Source organism: Electrophorus electricus, chromosome 14, assembly GCF_013358815.1.
Source record: "Electrophorus electricus isolate fEleEle1 chromosome 14, fEleEle1.pri, whole genome shotgun sequence".
In the NCBI taxonomy this organism is placed as follows: domain Eukaryota; kingdom Metazoa; phylum Chordata; class Actinopteri; order Gymnotiformes; family Gymnotidae; genus Electrophorus; species Electrophorus electricus.
The window spans coordinates 16,026,137-16,049,081 of NC_049548.1; the positions used below are offsets into that span (position 1 = coordinate 16,026,137).

Genomic DNA, 22,945 nt, shown 5'->3' on the forward strand with positions numbered 1-22,945 from the left:
GAAGTTTTTTCTCATTTTTTCATTGATTTGTTTTACATACATACATATGATACATACGTACATACTATACATACATACATGATTAACATTTATATATATATATATATATATATATATATATATATATATATATATATATATATATATATATATATATATATTAAAAAAAAAAAATAAAAATAATAATATCACTCCTCCCCCAAAGTCTTTTAGAATCCAGTTTAGACAGCATGCCAAAGTTGAAGTACTGATTCAGTACACGCACACACAAACACATACGCTTACAATGATGCAACCCCACACACAGGAACACGGCATACTCAAGCATGCGCACATACTCGTCGAGCACACGTAGACAGGCGCACGGACGGACACAGGCACGCTCGCGCACGCACTAGTTAGAGCAACACTACTAGATCGAGCCATGTTGGTACGCGCGGCACAACACCGTCCGTCATCCCCGGCGTGTTGGAAGATGACGGGGCGCCTTGGCGACCAAAATGAACAACACTTCACTGTCACAGACTCACTTCTCAGATTAGGGGAGAAAAAACAAACACAAAAAAGGTGACAATATAAAGAAAAAAACAACTACACAAAACATGAGAAGACAAAGAAGACAAGGATGGGAGGGTGGGGCAGGTATTGTAAACAATAATTCAATGACTTATAAAAATATATGTATATATACACACATGATATATTTCCCTGCCCTCAACCAAAAGAAGAAAAAGATTAGAGGAAAAAAGATGACAGGAGCGAGAAGAGAGTCAGAAGCGTCGGGTCTTTCATGCTCTCTTCCTTCCCACACAGTTGCTCCACACATCCACACAGAAGAAGGGGTGTGGGGTGTGTGTGTGTGTGTGTGTGTGTGTGTGTGTGTGTGTTTATGGGTTTGAGGGTGGGGGTGGAATAACAGTTATACAGATATCTGAAAACTCAATTCACAGATGATAAAAACTATCAAGAATGTCTTACCACGAAACCTGTAATACCATATTTTCTCTCATTTGCATTCAGAATAATGATGCATTAAAAGAAGACATAGAAAAGGAACACCTTCCCTCCTTGTTTGTGACTTTCAAATTGCTTGGTCATTTTGTGATGGACTAAAGACTGGACAGCAAAGTGAACGCAGGGGTTGATGGGAAGGGGCGGTGCTGGCAGCAGTCACTGGCCCTGTGTCCCCTCTGCCTGGAAATGGGGGAGAGAGAGAGAGAGAGAGAGAGAGAGAGAGAGAGAGAGAGAGCGCGAGCGAGCGAGCATGCAAATGAAAATCAGTGAGGCAGCAAGAACAGTAAGTGAGAGAGAGACAGCAGGGGGAGACAGACAGCGAGAGAAAGACTGTGAGAGATGTAGGAGAGAGAGAGAGAGAGAGAGAGAGAGAGAGAGAGAGAGAGAAAAGGAGCAGAGGAAGGATGCTGCTCTCCATCCTTCTCCCTGGACTTTCCTCACGTCTCACTTTGTCAAGTAGATTCTGGTAGCTCAGTGCACACTGACTTAGCTAGCTAGTTAGCGCTGTTTTTTTTTTCTTCATCCTTTTTTTAAATTTTTTTAAAGTTGTTAATTTTTGATGGTTTATTGTGTGGGCTGTACATGCCCATGGCCAGCTGGGCACCGTGCGAGTCTCTAGACCTCCACCCAAGCAGCGCTGCGCCCTCTTGCTCTCCACCACGCCTGCTCTGCTGGCGGTCAGACAGCAGCCACAGAAGGTCACTCGTACTCCAGGAACTGTTTATGATAAAACAGTAGGTACCTAGTGGGGGAAAAACACAGGCATACTGACAACTATTATCACCTAATGTAATAAAATGACTGTGTTACCATATAAATGCAACACTGTAATCTGGTTCGAAGTTAAAAACTCCTTCAAACCCATTACTTCAGACGCTATTTTTGTAAAAGGAAGACGACACCAGACCGTGAGTGGGACTACTAATGACTGCGAGTGCTGATCACTAGTGCCCTCTCATCTGGAGTCATGCAGGTTGTGTGTGTGTGGGGGGGGTTGTCGTGGTCACTGTAACTGACCCCTCACTGTCCAGCACGTCCTTAATGCTGGCTTTGGTGATGATAGCGTCATCACACTTAAACCACTGGTCCTTGTGCTGGCGGATGAAGGTGGTGTAATGACCACTCTCCAGCGTGCCCTGGTGATTCACTACAGCAAACAGAGAATACCTGTGGTGGGGGGAGGGTAAAGTTATAGATGTAGATGACAAAAACAGTACATTATAAAATATTACATAAATCCAGCTGGGCCATATTTCCAATGTACAGTCAATGATGTTGTAGCTAATTTCATGAGCTCCCACTTACTTGTTATCATTGTTTAACGAGTCTACTGGCTGCTGGTACTGCCCGTTCATCCGACTCTCTTTACTGTGAATGAACACACACAGACAGACACAGACAGACACAGACAGACACAGACAGACAGTTCTTAGTCAGATGAGTATCCACGCTACTAATTCCTCTCAGCACCTGGCATGTTCTGGTGATTATGATAGAGATCGCAGCTTAATTTGATAAAGATTTACTCAAATCTCTGCATTCCAGTGCCAGTGTGTGTGCATGTTTGAGAAAGAGTGAGAGTGAGAGAGAGAGAAAGAGGGAGAAAGCGATTGTCATTCCAGGGATCCTGACCCATCTGGGTGTTGATAGCTTGCCACAGCAGGTATCTGGTGGCCTGTGCTGCCTGCGCCACTCCCACTTTTATAACCAATTCCAGAGGAACAGAGGAGCGGAGTGGTGGAGTAGAGAAGCGAGCAGGCGAAGGCGTGGCAGCCTGAGCCAAACCGCTCCAGCTCGACACCGACATTCCCACTTTCTACCACCTGCGTTGACCAAAAAAAAAAGCCATTTGAACTGTGCACCAATTTGAAGCGCAGCCCTCACCTGGATGCCATGAAGGGAGTCATGTCCAGCTCCAGGGGGAAGGACACATAGGTGCTAATCTTCCTGCGCAGCTTCGCAGAATGCTCGAACCGCTGGAAAGACAGAGGAAAGAACTGTTCACCAGCACGCAAACAAAGGCTAGAGAGTCGCAGGCAGGCAGGCAGGCACTCACACACACTCACACACACTCACTCACTTTGAGGTGGAAACATGCCACGATGGGGAGTCTTTTCATTGTCAGCTGCTTGGTGGACTCCTGGTAACTATGGCAACCGCTGCACTTGATCTTGGCACTGCTACCCAAGTGCTCAGGCCGAGTAAATCTGCAGTGGCAAAACAAGAGTCAGCACTGCAGTGGGTGTATGTGTGAGCACTGAGACTGTGTGTGCGTGGATGTACGCAGGAGATGGCGAGTGTGTGTGGGTGTGTACAAGTCTGTGTGCAGGTGTGAGAGAGCAGGACCATTAGATACAGAGTAGGTGTGTACCTGCATCAGAGCTTGGTGTCACATCTCAGCAGTGATTACAGCTGCAGATGTGGTATCATTCATGTCTAATATTCACATATAAAAGCTAATATTCTTCCTCTGCTGTAGTACTAATAAGTGTGTGCGTTGGTATGTACCTGCGTAGGCAGTCGGTGAGTGTGGTAGCCCCAGGAGGGTGGCTCTCTCCGTTCACCACACCGCCGTCAGAACCGGGACTCAGCGGCCAGAATGGAGAGGATGACCCAGGAAGGTCCAGGCTGATGTCCCAGAATGGGTCTATCGTCGTGGATACACCGCTGAGATGGAGAAGACAACAAACAGTCAAACTAACAAACTTTAATAACTGTGAGTTTTGCATTTTTAAATGTCATAATATTTGTTCATTATATGTATGAAATTTGCACAATGAAATGTGTCACTGGACCATCCAATTTTGAACACCAGATGGCATCAGAGGGTAAACTGAAAAGATCACTATACTACCTGGAGCCATGCTTAGGGAGGTGACTAAAATACAGTATTATGTTACATATCTAGCAGCAGCCTGAGTTAGATATGGCACACTGAATATTTAACCATTATTGATTTGCACTTCTATTTCAGTTCTCTTACCAAAAAGCAAATCTTACATGTTTGTGCACGCAGAATGAAGGACAAATGTCTCAAAAACATGAAATAAATTAAGTGCGTTCTCTCTCTCACTCTCACTCACACACACATCATTCTTACTGGCAGACTTGACAGGTGACGTCAGACTGCAGGCCCCCGGTGAAGATTTGGTCGATGATACAGTTGCAGTGGTTTGGGTTGTTGGCCTTCTTGCCATTGTCATCTCCTTGGCAGACATCAGCACACACACACACACACACACACACACACACACACACACACACACACACACACACACACACAAAATTGTAATTAAAACCCAAGTGTGGAACTGCTGCAGAACCCCACCCAACTTCCACTGCACAGGCTGGGGAGGGAGGGGGCACTACCACTTCAGTGCACAGGCTGGGGGGAGGGGGCACTACCACTTCACTGCAGGGCCTGGGGAGAGGGGGGCAAACCATTTCATTTCACAGGCTGGGGGAAGGGGGCACTACCATTTCATTGCTCTGACCTTCCATCTGGACTCTTCTCATCTCTAAACTTTCATGTCTACTTCCACTTTTCTACCCATTTCTCCTTAAGTCTGACTAGCCTTCCATCCTACTCCAAGACTTGCCAGCGGAAAGGAGCCACAGCTCCCATTCTCCCTCTCATTAGTACAGGCTCAGGCTAGCAATGGACACACAATCAACGATCCAGGGAGCACTTCTGCCCAGACCCCAGAATTAGGACCCAGTCTGTCAGCATCTATATCAACCCGTCAATCAATCAAGAGCTAAAGAAAGTGCAGAGCAAGGGATTAGAAACTGCACAGGCCAAAGCCAATGGTGGGTAAGCATCTGTCCTGTGTGTGTGTGTACGCTCATGCACATGTTTGCGTGTGTGTGTGTATGCGAATGCTCTTGCATGTGTGTGCTCATGCTTAAGCTCATGCATGCGTGCACGTGTGTTTGTGTGTGTCTGTGTGTGCTCATGCATGTGCACGTGTGCGCACTCATGCATATGTGGGCGTGTTCGTGTGTATGTGTGTACCTTTACAGTGGCGGTGCAGCACGTCCAGGGCAGCAATAAGGAACTCGTGCGCATCCTGCTGCTCGTAGCCGGCCAGGTGGCGCGCGTGCGTCCACACCAAGTGCAGCAGCCGAAAGGGAATGTGGGGGGAGCGGTGGCCCGAGTAGAACTGGGAGACGGAGGGCAAGAAAGCTGTTACAGGGCACCAGGGGGCCTCAGGCCCCAGCCTCATGCTGATTTGAGGCCCATTCGGAGTGGGCTTCTGCGGCCCACGCTGAGCCTCGCATGAGGCTTCATAGTGTCTCACTGATCGCATCAAAGGCATCATCAGTAAGTAAAACTCAAAAGTGCACAGACAATGTTTTATTTTTAAAGCCATCTTTCCCCCAGCGGGACAGAGGCGTGTGCTCTGGGCTCTCCTGCAAGCATGTAGACACTTTCAACATCTATAACTGTGTAATACCAGTTATTTGAAAACAAGAGGGAATTGTTTGGGTATGGGCTGGTCTGGCAGTGGATGGCAATAGAGGAGATTCCTGCTACAGGCCTGGCTATAGACCCAGCAAAGGAAAATGTTAAAGTAAAATTTGAAACTCTTACTATATGATTTAGATCCATCACACACCACCTAGAACTTCAGATACATTTGTTCTAGCAAGAAATTCAGAAGCTCATACAGTTAAGGATCTCAGTTGTAAAGTCCTGCTTCTTTGGAAATCTTAATTTTTGCAGAAGCAAAGCACTTCTGAAGTGCTATAAGGTGAAACCAATTCATGTTCAAAACAGTAGATGTTTAAATCATGATAATTCTATGGGGTCCTAAAGTTCTGAGAGTGTAGAAAACATTTCTATTTCGTCATTGTTGCCACAGCAACAACTAGCAATGCAAACAGATACATCAACAATGCAAAGTGTATCAGCATGAAAATGCTTTTCCACTGAAACAGACACTTAATTCTGATGGTCTGAAGGTGCTCAACACACCGAACAACAAACCCAGGTACCACTGATTACATGTCTTGCAAGCTATGCACCAGACAAGTGCTGCAGGAATGCGTGAGGAGGAGTGGTTGATAACATCCATTTGCCTTAGTTAGTGGCTGTGTTCCAAAAAAAAAAAAAAAAAAAAGTATATGTATCACATTAGTGCAGTTGCAGGCTACAGTACCACGGTTGTTACTTGACTGGTCATTTTTCTCTCTGACAAGCATCTTTTGTGTCATCTGCAGATTAATGGAGGATCGTTTAAAAAAAAAAAAAAGGCTTGCAGTTTGCATCTTCCTGGAGGGTTTTGATTTTCAACCAAATGAATCCTTGTTGCCTTAACAGTAGACTAATAAGACATCAAAGGTCATCTATGATTTCCTTAGTAAAACTAGTTGTGAAAATATTTACACATTTTCATACTTTTCTGGTTGAAGTCTTTATTCTCACTGCAAATGTATTCAAGCTGTAATAGAGCTATTGTAGACCTTGGAATGGGAGTTAATGAAAATAATGAGAGTTTGTAGGTTTATCATAGATGGTGGTAATTAAACCAGCATTTTCAGACTTAACCGAAACATCTAAAATTGTTACCCTCATGCCAATTTGTGCTATAAACCATGTATATTCCAGAGTTGGGTGTAATTTGGAGAAGGAAAAAAGAAGAAGTTGGAGAGCTGGTGTGCGTTGCCTGGAGAAATATCAAAAATGTCATAAATGCATCTCAGAAATATTGTAGGCACTGGCTAGTATTTTGTTCAAAAATGTTTCTTACCAAATCAAGGTTTGCATAGAATGGTCCCATTTTAGTATCCAAAGTAACACCTCTTATTTGCGAGTAGTACTTTGAGTCAAAAGTGAAGCAGTTTTATTCGGTTAAGGATGTCAAAATTAACAATCTGTGACAGACCTAAGAGAATAGCTCTGAGGTTTGGCATCAAGAAAATGCTTTAAGCTCTTAAATCATGTTTGTTAGCAATTACTGTATATATAATTTTAATATCCATTGAAAAATAGTAAGAAGTTGTCAGGGAGTGTTTGTTCATTCTAGTACTTAAGGATTTGTAGAAAGCATAAAGAGTCTTTAACACATGGGTAAGTATTGAACAATAGTTAAAAAAAACATCTAGGAATTTGGAGAACTTAATTTGGGTAGATACAAGACGATCAGGATTTTTTTTTTCCATATGAATTTTAAGGAGAAGATAGAAATGGCTACAGCGAGCATCATCTACGATAAGATGTCGTGCAGAATCTAGAAGGTATTCTGCTAAATGGCACGATTAATAATCAGCTGGATGGAGGGCTTTAATTGTGGAGTGATGTCAGCTGTTCTGCCTATAATCCTCCAAGACCAAGGTGATTAATATGGAATACAAGTTCTCACTTTGTTCCTATAACATCCACACTTATTGGAAGTCTTTCTGTATGAATCTGGAGTACTGTCTGTGGGAAAATGTGCAGATTCAAAAGAGTATTTGTCAGATCAGACCATCACATATTCTACATTCCAATTAATTGCAATTAAAGGTGCTCAGTGGGACAATTTCATAAAATGAGCATTGGCAAAGGTGGCATCCTATGGTGCCATTCTGTGACAGTTACTGTCACTGAGCTCTACAGTATGACTCTTTCTACACTGTTTGTCTATGGATGACTGTGTGCTTGATTTAATATGTGTTAATATGTGATTTAATATCAATAAGGAAAGGTACCCACACATTTTTGGCCATCTAGTGGAATAAAATCATGTAGGTCTAAATTTTTTTGCATGCCCTATAAATGTTCCTTTTTGGAGATACAAGGTCTTCTTATTAGAGACCAGGGACTGTGTGCGTGCGTTTTTACCTCTTGAAAGAGCTGGGACATCTCACAAACGAGGCAGGAGTTGGCCTGCATTTCACACTTGTGTCTGTCAGACAGGAAGAAGTCCCTCAGCAGTGGGGTGTGGGTCAGAGCCTGCACTATGCAGTTCATAAAGCACGTATTGCCCAGGTTTATCAAACCCCTCAAACCTGGAGAGGGAGAGAGAAGCAGACAGAGGAATATGAGAGGGAGCGTGTAGCAGAGAGAGAGAGAGAGAGAGAGAGAGAGAGAGAGAAAAAAGAGAGTATTGAACCATGCTCCACACCGATGTGAATTCTTGGTCCCTACTACATGTACATCTTTGGCATTTAGCAGACACTCTTATCCAATCGACTTTCAAAAGTGCTTTGTCATCTACTCATAGGATGAGTACACTACATCCGTTCTTCCCTAACTAGGTGACTAGGCGATAGGGACTCCTGTAGGGTTTGGGGCATGGATACACTTTAGGGAGACAGAAGGCCAGGCTCTTGCAGAGAAGCTAAACGGTGTTGCCTGGCTCTTCTCCAAACCTACATCTCCCAGACATCTGCTCTGATTCGGGATCGCGTTTAGTTAAAAGGAGGAAGGGGAGAGGGAAGAAGACAGAGGGAAGAAAACAAGCAGCCCTGCTGTAAGCACCTAGACTATGGGGTAAATGGAGAGAGAGGGGGCCCGTTGTACACAGATCCAACGGCAAGCCTGATACTTTGTGAAGGCGGTGTGCACTGAAGCCTGGGTCATGCTACCCTGCTCACCACTGCCCACCTGGTCCTGAGAGCAGTTAACCCACTAGCCCCTAACTCACAGCAACATCAGACCAGACCACAAATCGGAGTAAACCAAATTAGGCATACTAAAAGATGCTTATGGTGAACACTATGACAATGACACCTAGTTACAATATACATTAGAAAGCTATCAGAATTTTTCATATTTGGTAATGCCCCGAATTCAAGGTAATACACCGAAAAGTTCTTTGCGTTTCAATTGTAGTCAACTATAGCCAACACGGACCTGCATTCAACAGGGCAGCACCAGACAGGGGTGTGGGTGCTTCCGCTTCCTCACTGTAATACACATTACCTAGAGTGGACATTGTGTTCATGTTTTACAGTGTGTCTTGGGCTGTGATATTAGTACTGTATGTTTCTAAAAGACAGGGAGTGAGACAGGGTGTGTGTGAACGAAATGTGTCACACACACACACACACACACACACACCTTGAATGAGCAGGGTAGCAGGTGACATTGGTTGACCTCTGCCATCTGCAACCCTCTTGCATGAGCACAAATACATTTGGAGAGATTAAACTGCATTGAACTAAACACCACTAAAGCATTCTGCAGAGTGAACTAGCATGCTAATTCCATGTAGAGAACAGTTCAGTCTCTGTGGGCATAGGGGTTGATAGGAAATGGAGTTCCAACCTATGGTGCAGTTTGCAGTTATTTTCCGCCGCTTGGGGTTATGTCGAAGCAGCTCCAGTTCTCGCTTGGTAGGTTCCCATGTTGAATATTTCTCTCCAATACCTAAAATTGAACAACAGACAATATGATTCCACACATCAGAAAAAGGCATTTGGTAAAATTTTGTTTCAATCTATAAATATGTTCTGCATTATTTTAACTCTCAGCTTCATGTTGCTCTCAGGCAGCATACGTGAGTAAATGTAAGTGTGAAACTAATGCGCCTAACTCCTTCTATTCTGGGTGGGCATTCTGTTCTCTTGCCCATATACCCAGCTGTGTTCGTCTATTCCCTCAGTAGCTTCTGCCACCCAGCTACAGTATGAACTCCATGGGCCAGTAGAAGGGATTTGCACAAGCCATTACCTTGCAGTTTCCACGCTTTCCTTTGTTCTTCTTTGGCAATCTGTTCCATGTCCTTGTCGTATATGTAGTCTTGGCACACAAAGCAGTATATTCCTCCATACAAAAGGTCTATAGCTGTGCAAGAGCATGACAGACAGATGGATGGAGAAAAGAATTTAAAAAGTGTTAAGAAACAAGGCAGGTTTGCATTGTTGGGTTTCTCCATACTACAGATGTGTACCAGTGCCCTGTAAAGAATGCACTGGTGAGAAATAGTGTATACAATACTCAGTGCAACAGGCTTCATTAACAGCAAGAAAGATAACAGTAGATAAATGTCACCAAGAATAAACACTGCTGAGAAGCCTGGTAATACAGCCTGCCTCCGCTAGCTGTGAGTCGACATTCTCAAGGAATAAATAGGTTTTCAACACATCCATGAAAGGTCATGTTTGCTTAATGAACACTAGTATTATGTTGGAAGCTCATGACAGATATGCTATATTCATGGGCAAAATACATTAGTTCCAGTCAACAGCTGATCTGATATCAGTGAAATCCTCCTTAAGCGCCTGTGTAGCAAAACTGACATAATTTGGCTAAAACGCGCCTCCACCAATCAGATCCCGGCACTGCCGATCGATGTGCTTTGCTCCCATGGCAACACGACGAAGGCCTGTTGTTTCACACAGACGCGCTAAACATTTCCAGGTGAGGCTGACCGGCAGGGACTGTAGTCGCCTCAGGCTATCACGCGAATGCTAGCATCAGCAGAACACCCGGGCAGGTGCATGTTCAAAAGCAAGGAACATTTCACCCCCCACAAAAAATACTACCATGAATTACGACGAATGGAAAAAAATAAAATAAATAAACACACACACAAATACACACATACATGTGTAATATATATACACACACACACACATATATATGTATGCGTATATACATATATAACACACACACATATATGTACGTGTGTGTAATATATATTACACACACGTACATATATGTGTGTGTGTTATATATGTATATACACATACATACATATATTTATATAAATAAATATATTTTATTTATATATATATTTATATAAAATGTATATATATATATATATATATATATATATATATATATATATATATATATATATATATATATATACATACATACACACACACACACATACATTTTATATAAATATATATATAAATAAAGTGTGTGTATGTATGTATGTATGTATGTGTGTATGTGTGTGTAATATATATATAAAATATATTTATTTATATAAATATATGTATGTATGCGTATATACATATATATTACACACACATATATGTATGTGTGTGTGTAATATATATTACACAAACACGTACATATATGTGTGTTATATATGTATATACACATACATACATACATATATTTATATAAATAAATATATTACATATATATATATATATATGTTTTTTTTTATATAAAATGTATGTATGTATGCATGCGTGTGTGTATATGTAATTAATATATATATATATATATATATATATATATATATATATACATATATACATATATATATACACATATATACATACATACATATATATATATATACACATACATACACACACATACACACATTTTATAAAGGCATTGGATTTTATATCTTAAAGTAGACAGGGTCATTAAATGACTCATCTGATTTCTGTCTTGACACACACAGAGCATTCTAAAGGGGCTAGTTGTTAACATACAGACCTATATGTATCAATAGACCTCAACTAAACACAAAGGCTTCTAATCAAAACAGAAGACAACCCTCTGGAATTCTGCGATTTAGTGTTCACTTAAAAGTGAGAAAGTCTCATAAGTCAAATACAGACTCATAAATCTTCAGTGACCATTATATGTATTAAAAGCGCTGTGTGAGGTGCTGTTAAATGACTCTCCTGGCTGGTGAGGGACGTGCCATCTGCTGTCTGATATCCTTGCATACCCTGGGCATGTGTCTCAAATGATGGGTAAGAGACCACGGAAAAAGGAAGGAAATTTCCAATGACCATCTCAAGAAAAGTATTTGCATGTTTGTCATTTTAAAATCTAGTTTTTTAAAAAAAATGCAAATACTAAAAACAAACAAACAAACAAACAAAACAAACAAAAAACATTTCCTGACAGGCACAGTAATGCATTCAGATTCAAAATGGCCGTGCATGGCAAAGTCAGTTCAGCTATGTGTGTGCCAAAAAAACACTTCACATTTATTGACCGTTTTCAGCAGCAAACATTAATTTACCTATTAACTAGTAACAAGGTAGCTTTCTGAAAAGACTAGTTTTAGTTATCCATGTTCTCATGGCTGAGAGACTCACTACCTGAGAGCATTGCTAGCCACAAAATTCAAACAAGCAAGGAACAGTAAAATACTGGTGACTTATGAGATCCATTGTTTTTGAGCACGAAGAAAGCTCAGCATGGTCGGGCCTTCTTGGGGGAAAGCTGGTGTCACTGAAGGACATACATTCCCAGTTAGACGCAATCGATACCATGAAGGTGGATACCAATTAGCTAAATGAACTTGACCTTGGTCAAGGGTTCTAGAGATCCATAAAGATACGTTACCCCATGTACTTTTACAACTTCCATTCAGCCAAGGCCTCAAAACAGGACATGTCAGATTTGTTTCAAAATAAACTGCTACTCACTTTCAACTATTCAACTATTATCAGGGATAACTATAGTGCAAGGATGGTTTTGCTATAAAACATTCAAATTGTCCTTTAAAAAGCATGTGAACTGGACTATGTGACCAAAGATTATGACTGTATAGAAAACAAACAAAAGAATAAATAGATTCATTCTTATATTTTGCTGTTCTCTAATGAATGCCTCCCACACCCCAGTTTTAGAATAAAAGGACTGCCTCTGTTTAAATACTATATATTTTAGAGTTTGAATATGCATATTAATCTTTATATATAATTAGCAGTGGTATACGAATGACATGTTCCCCTCCACTATACAAGCCTAAATTAAAGGTTTCCAGGAGCACAGCCCAAGGTCACAACAGCCATTCATCCATTTCTATAATGCATGATGTGCTAAACCATCCAAAAGAAAGATGTTGCATGTGACCACACTACACAGCAACTTTATATACAGAGACAGATTAGACTCCAGTTAGCGTATCACTCAAGTCACTTAGCAGGTGGAGACACTGTAGCTGTTGATAGCTACTATCCAGGTGAACATTCATCGTTGTAGTCTCTTGTCTAAAGTACAAGAGCTCTTTAAAGAGCAGGTGGCAATTGTGCTATAGTTTTGCTGTATTTGCTAGTTATGAGCATTTGCAGAAACTTACGTGGCAGTACAAGCTGCCTTACAAAACAACAAAAAACAAATCCACCACGATAAAGTGTTTTTGTATGAAGCCCAATATCTTCCCAACTATAACTGACTGCAAAGTTAACTTGCTAAGCCAAGAATATTGCTTTGTTCTTCATCCCTTAAATACCATGGAGCTATTGTGAGAGAATATACTGAGGTACCAGTTTATTATGTATACTCTCTCCACACCTGTAGGCTACCAATACTGTTAAATCCATTCCATGTACACAGAAGTTAATGCACTGATGACACAGCTGTGCAGAGAACGAGACAAGGTACAGTGGCCTCTTTCATGAATTAAACTAATTAAAAAACAGGCTGAGTTAGGCTCAAAACTTTATATATTTAAATGCATACACAACAGTATATTGTGTACTTATGCTAGCACTTTATTTATGAGAGCATTTGCGATACCCTAAAACTATAACCTATATTAAAAGCAGACAACAAACACTTTCCCTTTGGTCAAACCTGGTAATTCATGATAGAGCCTAATAATGACTGATTCCAGTACAGTCAAGTCAACCATCGCCCAGTGGTGCTGACCTCAATACTGCTGACTTTGCAGAATGGCTTTGTAAAATATACTGCCACTTGTCAGGAGGAGCAACAGTGCAAGCAAAACACTGAAATTTTCCTTCATCAAGCACGCAGAGCTGTAGACTAAAGCTGGCTGTCGGCAAGCCTGGAAGTGCGATGGAAGAGCTGCCGGACACGCGTGCACTCCGAGCTGCCTGAGCGCTCATGCTGCACGCGTACGTGGAGGTGAGTTTGGGTTAGGTGAGGATCTCGCACTGCACGTGCACACGACTAGAATAAGCCAACAGCATGGCAAGCCTTCAGGTAACCATGGAAACCGGCGCAGGATAACGTACAATAGAACACCAAGCCGAGTAAATGTGAATTAGACAGCCTGTCACTGTGAAAACATGAAAACTACGAAAAATAAAAATTACAAATGGAATTAATTGGAGGCCTCTGCTTTCTTTATGAAGAGTAGACTGCAATTCAGACAGGTTGGTCTTTTTTTTCCCCCCTCTTACCCCTGGTTAATTTCTGGTGTGTTGATTAAGATGACTTAATTAACCACCTTTTCGTCTGTGGAGATTAAGCCCGTTTCCTCCTGAGCTGTGAGCAGTACTCCACAGATACCCGCTGTTCATGGCTAACCTAATTAATCGTCAAATCAAACTCGGGTGGTGGGTGTTGGGGAAGTGGACACCGAAGGGTCCTTGGAAGTTTGGAGGGACTGAAGTCCTAAAGGCGCTGGAGGATAATGCTACATGTGCTCCGGTCATATTGGGAATTCTCGTTCATGATGATAAAACGAATGATCATAACGTATGTCCAAATGGGCCTCTAATCAGTTTGTGTGTCTATGCCTGTGTAAAATACACACTCCTAAGACTTAAGAGAAAGAGATACGAGTTTGTTTAAGAAAGCCTTGACCTTAAATTGTTGTTTTTTTGGTGGCCAGTATGAGACCACAAGATGGTCTCAGCCTCAGTGATGCTCAGTGCAGTTCTAGCTGAGCTCCTCAAAAAGTGAGCTTTAAAACTGAAGTAATTGCTCCATATCAGAGCTTTCCGTATAATGGGCAGTCATTGTATCCAATCTCTCTCTCTCTCTCTCACACACACACACTATTATATATATATATATATAAAAATTTATATACACACCCACCAGATATTACTTCCCAGCACTCTACAATTACCCTCTTATCCATCTGTTTATGTGTACTGTTGTTTTGTGACAGAGGGGGCCATCCCCCCTCGTTAAAGGAGAGAGTATAATTACAGGCCTTTGATCTCAGCGAGGCTTGGGGAGAAAGGAGCACTCCAGGTTCAAGCCCTTATGCTCTGCTAGTGAACAGTAAATAGTGAACACTGAATGTAGGCCTTCTGACTCAGATTTTACAATCTCAGAGGCAGAAGGGTAGAAATTCACAAGATGATCCAAGATTTGTGCTTCACTGGGCATGTGTCAGCTTCATGCCCTCTTACTTCTGCCAAAAGAAGGTTCTGGAATCTGTGCTGTTTGTGATTACGGCTAGGTTCTGTGTCTTGATATTGGTCTCACTGTTCTGTGACTGCATTATGTTTGCTACATTAATGTTTGCGTGTGTGTGCGTAGTGAGTCATCCACTTGCATTTCTTGTTAATGACGTCTGTCGATGTAGGCGTCTGTCTTTGGTTGTACAGTGTATATTTTTGGTGGTAACTGTCTCGAGCTGGTAGGTGCCTTGGTGCACACGCATTCGCCTTACCCAAATTGTGTCTCTTGGTTTTGGCGTGCTCGTGGATGTGCTTCTTGGTGAAGCAGCCGAAGAAAACGCAGTGCAGGCACGAGTGCAGCCGGTTCAGGTGAGCCCCGCACATATGGCACATGCATGACTTGGCCTGGAAGAGGGCAGAGAGAGGAAAGATGCATCTGTATTCAGAGACCTGCTGTCACAGTGAGGAGGTGCACAGCGACTGCCAACTAGCATGATGGGGAAAAAAAGCCCACTCTGTAGTTGTGGTTTCACTGGTTCAAAGCCTGACAATGCCACAGTCATATGTGGCTGGGAGTCCTCGAGAACAAACATTGCTGGGGCTGCTGCTCTCTGGGTGGGAGGGATGGCAATGCTCTGTCGCCTGTCAATCAGAGTGATGCTAGCCAATCGCAGGCGTCTGTGTGATGCGATTTTGGGTGAAGGAAGTTAGTGCTCTCCTCCCTGTGTGGCAGTATGGCAAGAGCTGGAAAAGATGTGGCTTCATGTGCTCACTTGCACTTTGGGCGGTAGCTGTCATCAATTAGTGGTAGAGCTAGCTAGCTGGTGAGTTGGAATTGGCATAACAGATGGATTTTTTATTTAAAATAAATAAATAAAATTATTATTATTATTATTATTATTATTAAGGTACAGGCTACTGCTTTTACTCTATACTTTTTTACAAAAAAATAAGGATGTCAGTGTATTGCTTATACCAATACATCATTCAACAAGACTGATACCTGCCAAAATAGAAAATCAACAGATCAGAACTTCAGAAGAGACTATAGCAGAAAAAAATATGCCGTTAGTCAGTGGGATCAGTACAGCAACCCCACCTGTGAAATATTTTATGCAGGACATAGTGGGTTAGGCTACGTGCCAAACCCCATGCCTCTGGAGAGAAGGACTTTAGGAGAAGGTCTGGCTGTACGGCTGAAGGTTTATAGGAGTGGTGCACTACTTCGGTGGCCAGGTTCGTTGGAAGTTAGCAAGAAATTCAAAATGGATTCCAGCAACTTTAAAGCTGCCAGCTTCGTCCTTTAGATACCAGAGCTCACGTGCAATGGGCCTGCAACAAGACAGGCTACATGAAGAAGGGTGGAAGACTGCCCCCCTGTCTGAACTGAATGCCTTATTCTTCTGGCCCATCCATTTCCAATACAACAGGTTTAGCCAGCGTGTGACACAAACAGAAACACCACAGGCTGAATATGGTAAGCATGGAAGAAAACAGTAGAAACACAATGAGAAATTTTAGGAATTACAGAATCAGGTTGTAATAAGAAGATAATGAATCCAGCTTGATGCAAACATGAAAACACCCTAGGACCATTTAATTTATTAAAAACAAACAAAAAACAGATGACAGTATGTGGACATAAGGTATGAGGTGAGAGAGTGAGATCCATTGTTTTTCATCCTTATTTTGTTAGAGTAATTTGATCTGAGACTCTGGGACAGAAAGGCTTGAATAAGGTGAGCTCAGTAAACACACATTGTACACATGCTACACACAGTATACAAAGACAAAATACACACACACACACACACAGACACACAGACACACAGACACACAGACACACACACTTTGTGAGCTTATCACACTTCAATAGGACAGGCCCTGCAGGGCTGTGGACAAGGCGATTGGCAACAGTAGTGTGTGCCCTGTGCGTACTCTCCTGGTGGGACTCTGCAGCACAGCACCTGGGAGTGGCTCTGCCAACCTGTGACCCCCCCCCCCCCCCCGAGCCCCCCACCCCACCCCCATGCTGTCTCTGCTTGCATCCGAACCCTCACGCCGCCTGTTCTGCCACCTGCCCCCCACGCTCTTTTCTGGAGTTCGCCGCTGCTGTTAATGTCCTGTTAGATGACGTATTGATCCGCACCTCGTCCAAGAGCAGGAGGCCCACTAAAAAGAACAAGATGGATTAGCATCTAGATTGAAGTTGCCAGCAAGTCAACACACACAGAATAAGTTTAAAATATCACTGTTAAACAACCAATTTTATACCAAAATTTCAGCTTGTTCTGTTCTCAGTGTTACCCTGCAAAATAGCAGGTCTGTCCCCCAGCCCCCTCAACAGAGTGTGTGTACGCTGACAGTGGGCCAGATGACCTCAGTGCCTGGCAGATGCAGAGAGAAGGGCCCCTCGGTCAGGCCCAGGGGAAAAGGAACCGCCACATCAAAGGAGAATTGGCGCTATGACCATCCAGCCTACCGTACTGGGCGATAAAGCATCACTGGGTACAAACCATCCGCACAGACACACGCATGCACACACAAACACACAAACCTGAAGGCACCCAAAATGCTCCAGTGTGGAACAAGTGTGCTAGTGCCAGACACCCCTAAAAGAGGCTTTTTAATGAGGGTGAACTGGTCTACTTGCCACTTGCCAACGAGTGAGAAAAATTACACAATCAGCAACCCTGCATGACTGAACTAACTTGAAAATAATGGAGCTCATTATGCACCAAGAATCACAAGCCCAAATATCTCATCATGATCTGTTTTTGCTCTGATTAGTGTGAGGAAAGACACACAATGCTCAGATGTTATCAATATTAGCAATCCGGGGTATTTTATCAACAGCACATTATAAAACAGGCAGGTAAAGGGAAGGCCGGTCAACCATGTATACAACAGCACACAACATTGACACAACGAGTCAATGCCCACGGCTGGGAGATCTGCCCATTGTCACGCCACCTATCGAATTCCTCCTCCGAGTTTCTGCAGCAACCGAGCACCCAATCAGCGGCTGGCCGCCGCGTCTCCTAGGTCACGGGCGAAGTAGGAGGCATGTGGGTGATGAACGAAGTCGGAGGAGGAGAAGAAGAAGAGTCACAGAAGAACAAAGGGGAAAAAGAGTGCTGATAAGAGAGGAGAGATGACAGTTCAAACACATGCAGATGAAGCACAGAGCGAGGAACTGAGGGAGGGATGGAGGAAGAGAGAGCACAACATAGGAAAAAAGGAGAGGTAGAATGCAAGAGAAGCTGGGATGACTGCAAAGCTAGATGCGGTACCGCAGTGTGATTGGTAGGGAGGACTCCCTTCTTAGCCTTGGACCACTTTGGTGGTATAGGTATGAGAAGGCATGCAAAGTGCATGTAATGTGGATCAGGTGTATGTAAACATGAAAAATGTGCATTTTAGAAATGTTTTAAATTAGAAGGCCAATGAAAAGCCTTCCGTTTAGCAAGGAAACATGAAGCCAATAAACACCAATGCAGCGTGTATGGTGAACATGAGATCGAACAGACAGATGGCACCAGTAGAAGAACAAATCACTGATGTTTTTGTAAATCGTTTTGCAGATCTTAGTCCACATATTACCTCCATTAAGCTCACAGACATACTGTTATCAAACCATCACTGCCATACGATGTTGAAAATCAAACACTGTTTAATTCATAATCAAGACATTATGAAACTGTTTTTTTATATCTGCGAATTATGAAGCCGTCTGGGAGTCTGGCCTTTCTCCCTCGACTGCATGGCACTGTCCCGCTGATTTAAAACGTCATCCACACCCCTGGAGAACCTCTTCAGCTGCCTGCTATGTGCCGCCTTGGGCCTCTTCTGTGTCTTCCTCCATAAATTTATCTTGATGGCCCATAATGGATGACTCTTACAATATGAGCAAGCCTGGCCTATATACTCTAACGGCAGCTTCTTAGGGAACATATGGAATATGAAAAATAGCTTGGCGCTGGAGAAGGGATGAATTATTGATGGTAGGCTAGGAGACCACCTAACACAAGGTGTCCCATAGATATGGTGCATACAGTCCATAAAAATTGCTGTTAGAAATTAATAGGGGACACATTAATAAAGTGGCAAGTCATGGCATAGGTAGATGTGAATCACTGTATGGATATGAATGACAGATGATATGGAAACATCTGCAGCAATGTAATATTTGAAGAGCATCAGCCTTGCTCCACTAAAATGGGTGCACCACTTTCTGACGTCTCAAAGACTGATCTTTTGGCTAGCTAGTAAACTGGAATAATATTTACCATAAGGATGTTTCTGCTGACCTTATATTGCTAACATTTTTTTCTGGTGATTCCCCTATGTCCAGGTTTACAGAAAATATAAACCATACTGTGCAGAAACAAGTGCACTGCAATGAAAACTGCCTTAAAGAATGACTTAGGTCCAAATTCTGTTCTGTTCACACCTACATTTAAAAAAGGTTTTTAAAAATGGAATTAGCCAGTCATGGACCCATTAGCACTCCCAACAGAGGCTGTCAATGTGTTTGTTTTCTCTCCTGTTCTTTGTGTGTCTGCTATTCCTTCTCTTCATGTCCATTTAATGCTAGTTACCATGGCAGTGGGGTGTCATGGCAGCAGGTCGTCAATAACAACGTACTAATGACATGTAACCATGGATTCTGAACCTTAATGTGATGCAGTTTAGTCCAAATGTACCTGCCCAGTTCATCCACAACAATGATTTTTAGACCCACTTGTGCCTTCCAAAAAGGTATCACAGTGCTACAATATGCCAAAGAAAAAATAACCCTAAGACGCTGGCAAGCCAGTCCTCTCTGGGCACTCTCTTGGGTAAAGGCAGTCTTGAGTCTTCTAAGCAACTCCTGAATTAACAATCAGCTGCAACACGAGCCGCATTCGCAGAACATAATATGCCTTCAATAGTCTCCTTGTTATTGGCTGGAGGGGGAAAGGCCCAGGCAGATGCATCCTGAATGTTTGCAGAGCGCCTCTCATCGCTGTTGTCACCACTCATGTTCTCATCGACAGATGAGGAGCAAGCTCATCACCACCACCCTCCACCCCCTGCCCTGCCCCGCCCGGCACTGCCCACCACGCTCTGTAGAAGCCTGCTCTATAGCACTGGAGAGGTGGAGGTTTAAACCGACAGCACAGGCCAGGACTGCATGTGCTTGCCTGACTGCTCTGTTCTACTCCTGAATAAAACTTATTTCCTTCCTAATGTATGTGTGTGGGGGGGGGGGGTGCGGTTGAAGATATCCAGCTTTCAACTCTTGGGGCAGTACAGCAGTAGGTTTATATGGGACAGCTAGATGGAGGCCTCAATTCATTCTTAAATACCCTAGAACCAAGCAGCTCCAAGCTGAATAGATACCAACATCCCAATACAGCAATGTGAAGCAATGAGAAAATTAATGTTTATTTTATATGCTGGCAAAAATAAATAAATAAAAAAAAACAATTAAAAAAAAAAACCTACCACACAAAAACACACATATTACAGCAGACAATAAAAACAAAAACAGCTGGAAGGGATTTCCTGAAGTGTCGCATTCAACATCTCTGGATTTCATCATAGGGCATGCTATTGTATCAACTGCTGCCTTGTTGATGCAGTCCCTGGTGTCTTATAAAATTACCAATGTGCCCACCTTCTGAGAAGATTAAATCTGCCTAGTTATTTGAGAGGAGCATTATTATGGGCAGAATCTGCCATAAATTTGCCTTAGGAAAAGAATGCGGCACTCACGCATTTCAACCAATGGCCTGATGAGAGATTCCTAAGAAAGAAAATCCTGGTAAGAGGAGGATGTAGACACAGGCCACTTCAACACAAAAGCCAACATAATCCTTCAAATTTAGAACTATTGGCTACCCAATACCTCAAATGACCACCTAACCAGAACCTTATTGTAACCTGCAGACTTATATGTTCAATACATGCTAATGAGTGACTTTAACAATGTTGTGCTGAGATACTTTGTAGTAAAATGGTGGAAATTATCACAGTTTTTGCCTAAAAGAGGAGACTAAAAGCAAAAATGTTGACAATCAATAGATTATCTACCAGCGACTGGTGCATACACCTACAAACGGTGGTCCATACTGCCAATGACAAGTGAAGCTCTCATAATACATATGACGACTGTTATTGTTGTAAGCTATTCTAATGATTGAGTAATGCTCTGGTATGTGAGTATTAGTCGTGGATAGTCAAACCATTCATGCCTTGTAGAACAAAACCCCTTAGCACGCGCGGCGGTTCTCCCTGCATCATAGTGACCGCGACCGCGGGAGCTCGTCTATGCTGTCTCGCGGAGGTTGGATTCTGCCGACCGTAGATGAAACAAACTATTGTCACTGTTGGATTTTAATCGCATTTCGTGTTCACGGGTATAAAATGTAGTTTAAAAGAGAGCACGTTATCATCTTAAAATTTACAGACTTGTTACAACGTGTTTCAAAATAAAATAGCGAAAACGGAAGGGTTAGGGAATCGGTCCGTACCAACACACGACCGTGATCTTTAAACTGCACCACGACGTACAACTTCAGACGGTACCGACACGAAGTTTGACTACGGTGTCATTGCAGAAATGGTCCAGAAGGCACGGGGCGTGTGTTAGGTGCGAGGTAAAGTGCAGTAAAACACACACACACACACACAAGGTCACACTCCAGCTACGGAGAATGGCATCGTTAGCAACGGACTCGTCTACATCACCCCACACCCCACACGGCGAACCCTCCTGTTCAGACCTCACAGGCCAGCTAATACCAGACTTTACCAGTATGTCCAGTGGACACAGGCTGGATATGATGTGGAGGAGGCGGAACTTTCGTTACTTTGGTTCAGAAAAACACGAAATACCATGTCGTGTAGAAATATTCATTTCGACAGTCCGGTTATGCGTCGGGGGAGGGAGGGTTTGGCACGTCCTGGTGTTGGTGCATTCAGACCAGCCACATATTTACCTTGCGTTTCCTGGTTTCAGCCGAGCCACTCCACACAAAGCACTGGTATATGACTCGCAGATTCTGTTTCCAGTTATCCACTTTAAAGACGTTTACGTGGGAGCACCCAGCCGGACTCATGACAGAAACGACATCCGAATTGCTCTTTATTTCAACGATGAAACGTGCCCCACCGAGTCAAAAGAAGAATTATCCACCAATTGTTCCGTTTTGGCGAGCTATGCAGGCAACCACAGCACTGACGAAGATACGTGTGTTACACATACGGCGGTCCTTTAGAGATGTCCTTATTCAAGAATTATCGTCCGTAATTATGCCACGCTCAAAGCCACAGCTTCATATCATTCAGGCCACTTTAATATTGTATTTTCCAAGTCGGATGTTTTAATGGACGGCAATGGAATTCAAGTGAACACCGTAGGCGAGACAATCCTTACAGCATCGTTATCTGATTGGCGGATGGCTTATCCTGTACCAGTTTGATTGGTCTACGTCAATGTCATTTATCTTTTCAGCACCGCCTCTTTTAATAAAAACTATTAAATGATTGGCGCATCCGCCCGCTTGTCATAGTTCAAAGGCATGTACGCTGCTTAAAGCTTCGCAATTGGGTATATCTAGAAATGCCAGGCCAGCTTGTTAGTTATGTCAATCATTACCACCCCCCCAACCCCCAAGAAGTTTAGTTTTATTAGAATCTCAGATACACAAACTCAAATGCAATGTATATTTAAACTGATTTAGCTCACATACACATATTTCCCTGATTTTATTAGGATAAATTTGCAATTCAGATAACCCCGATATCCATTCATGATTATACTTGTATGTTATGTCTGTTGTTGACTTCATTATGTTCTGTAGTTACGTCATTTCCGACGTTGCCTAAACAACTCTGCCTACACCAGCGTGGACTGGCATTACTT

At 42.7% G+C, this 22,945-nt stretch overlaps 1 protein-coding gene across 2 annotated transcripts; it reads right to left on the minus strand.

Annotated features, from left to right (window-relative positions):
* Nucleotides 1-1,362: 1,362 nt before the first annotated feature.
* Nucleotides 1,363-22,434, minus strand: usp22 (ubiquitin specific peptidase 22). 2 transcript variants are annotated; one of them, XM_027005070.2, is made up of 13 exons: nt 22,020-22,434; nt 15,306-15,438; nt 9,674-9,787; nt 9,269-9,370; nt 7,841-8,007; nt 5,030-5,177; nt 4,115-4,217; nt 3,523-3,681; nt 3,095-3,221; nt 2,899-2,990; nt 2,320-2,382; nt 2,032-2,181; nt 1,363-1,756 (listed from the first exon to the last, which is right to left on the minus strand). In XM_027005070.2, the coding sequence occupies exons 1-13, from the start codon at nt 22,137-22,139 to the stop codon at nt 1,714-1,716; spliced, it is 1,521 nt and encodes a 506-aa protein (XP_026860871.1). In that variant the 5' UTR covers nt 22,140-22,434; the 3' UTR covers nt 1,363-1,713. The 2 variants fall into 2 exon arrangements, with proteins under 2 accessions (XP_026860871.1, XP_026860870.1); XM_027005069.2 differs by having other exon boundaries at nt 4,115-4,220.
* Between the last annotated feature and the right edge of the window lie 511 nt (nt 22,435-22,945).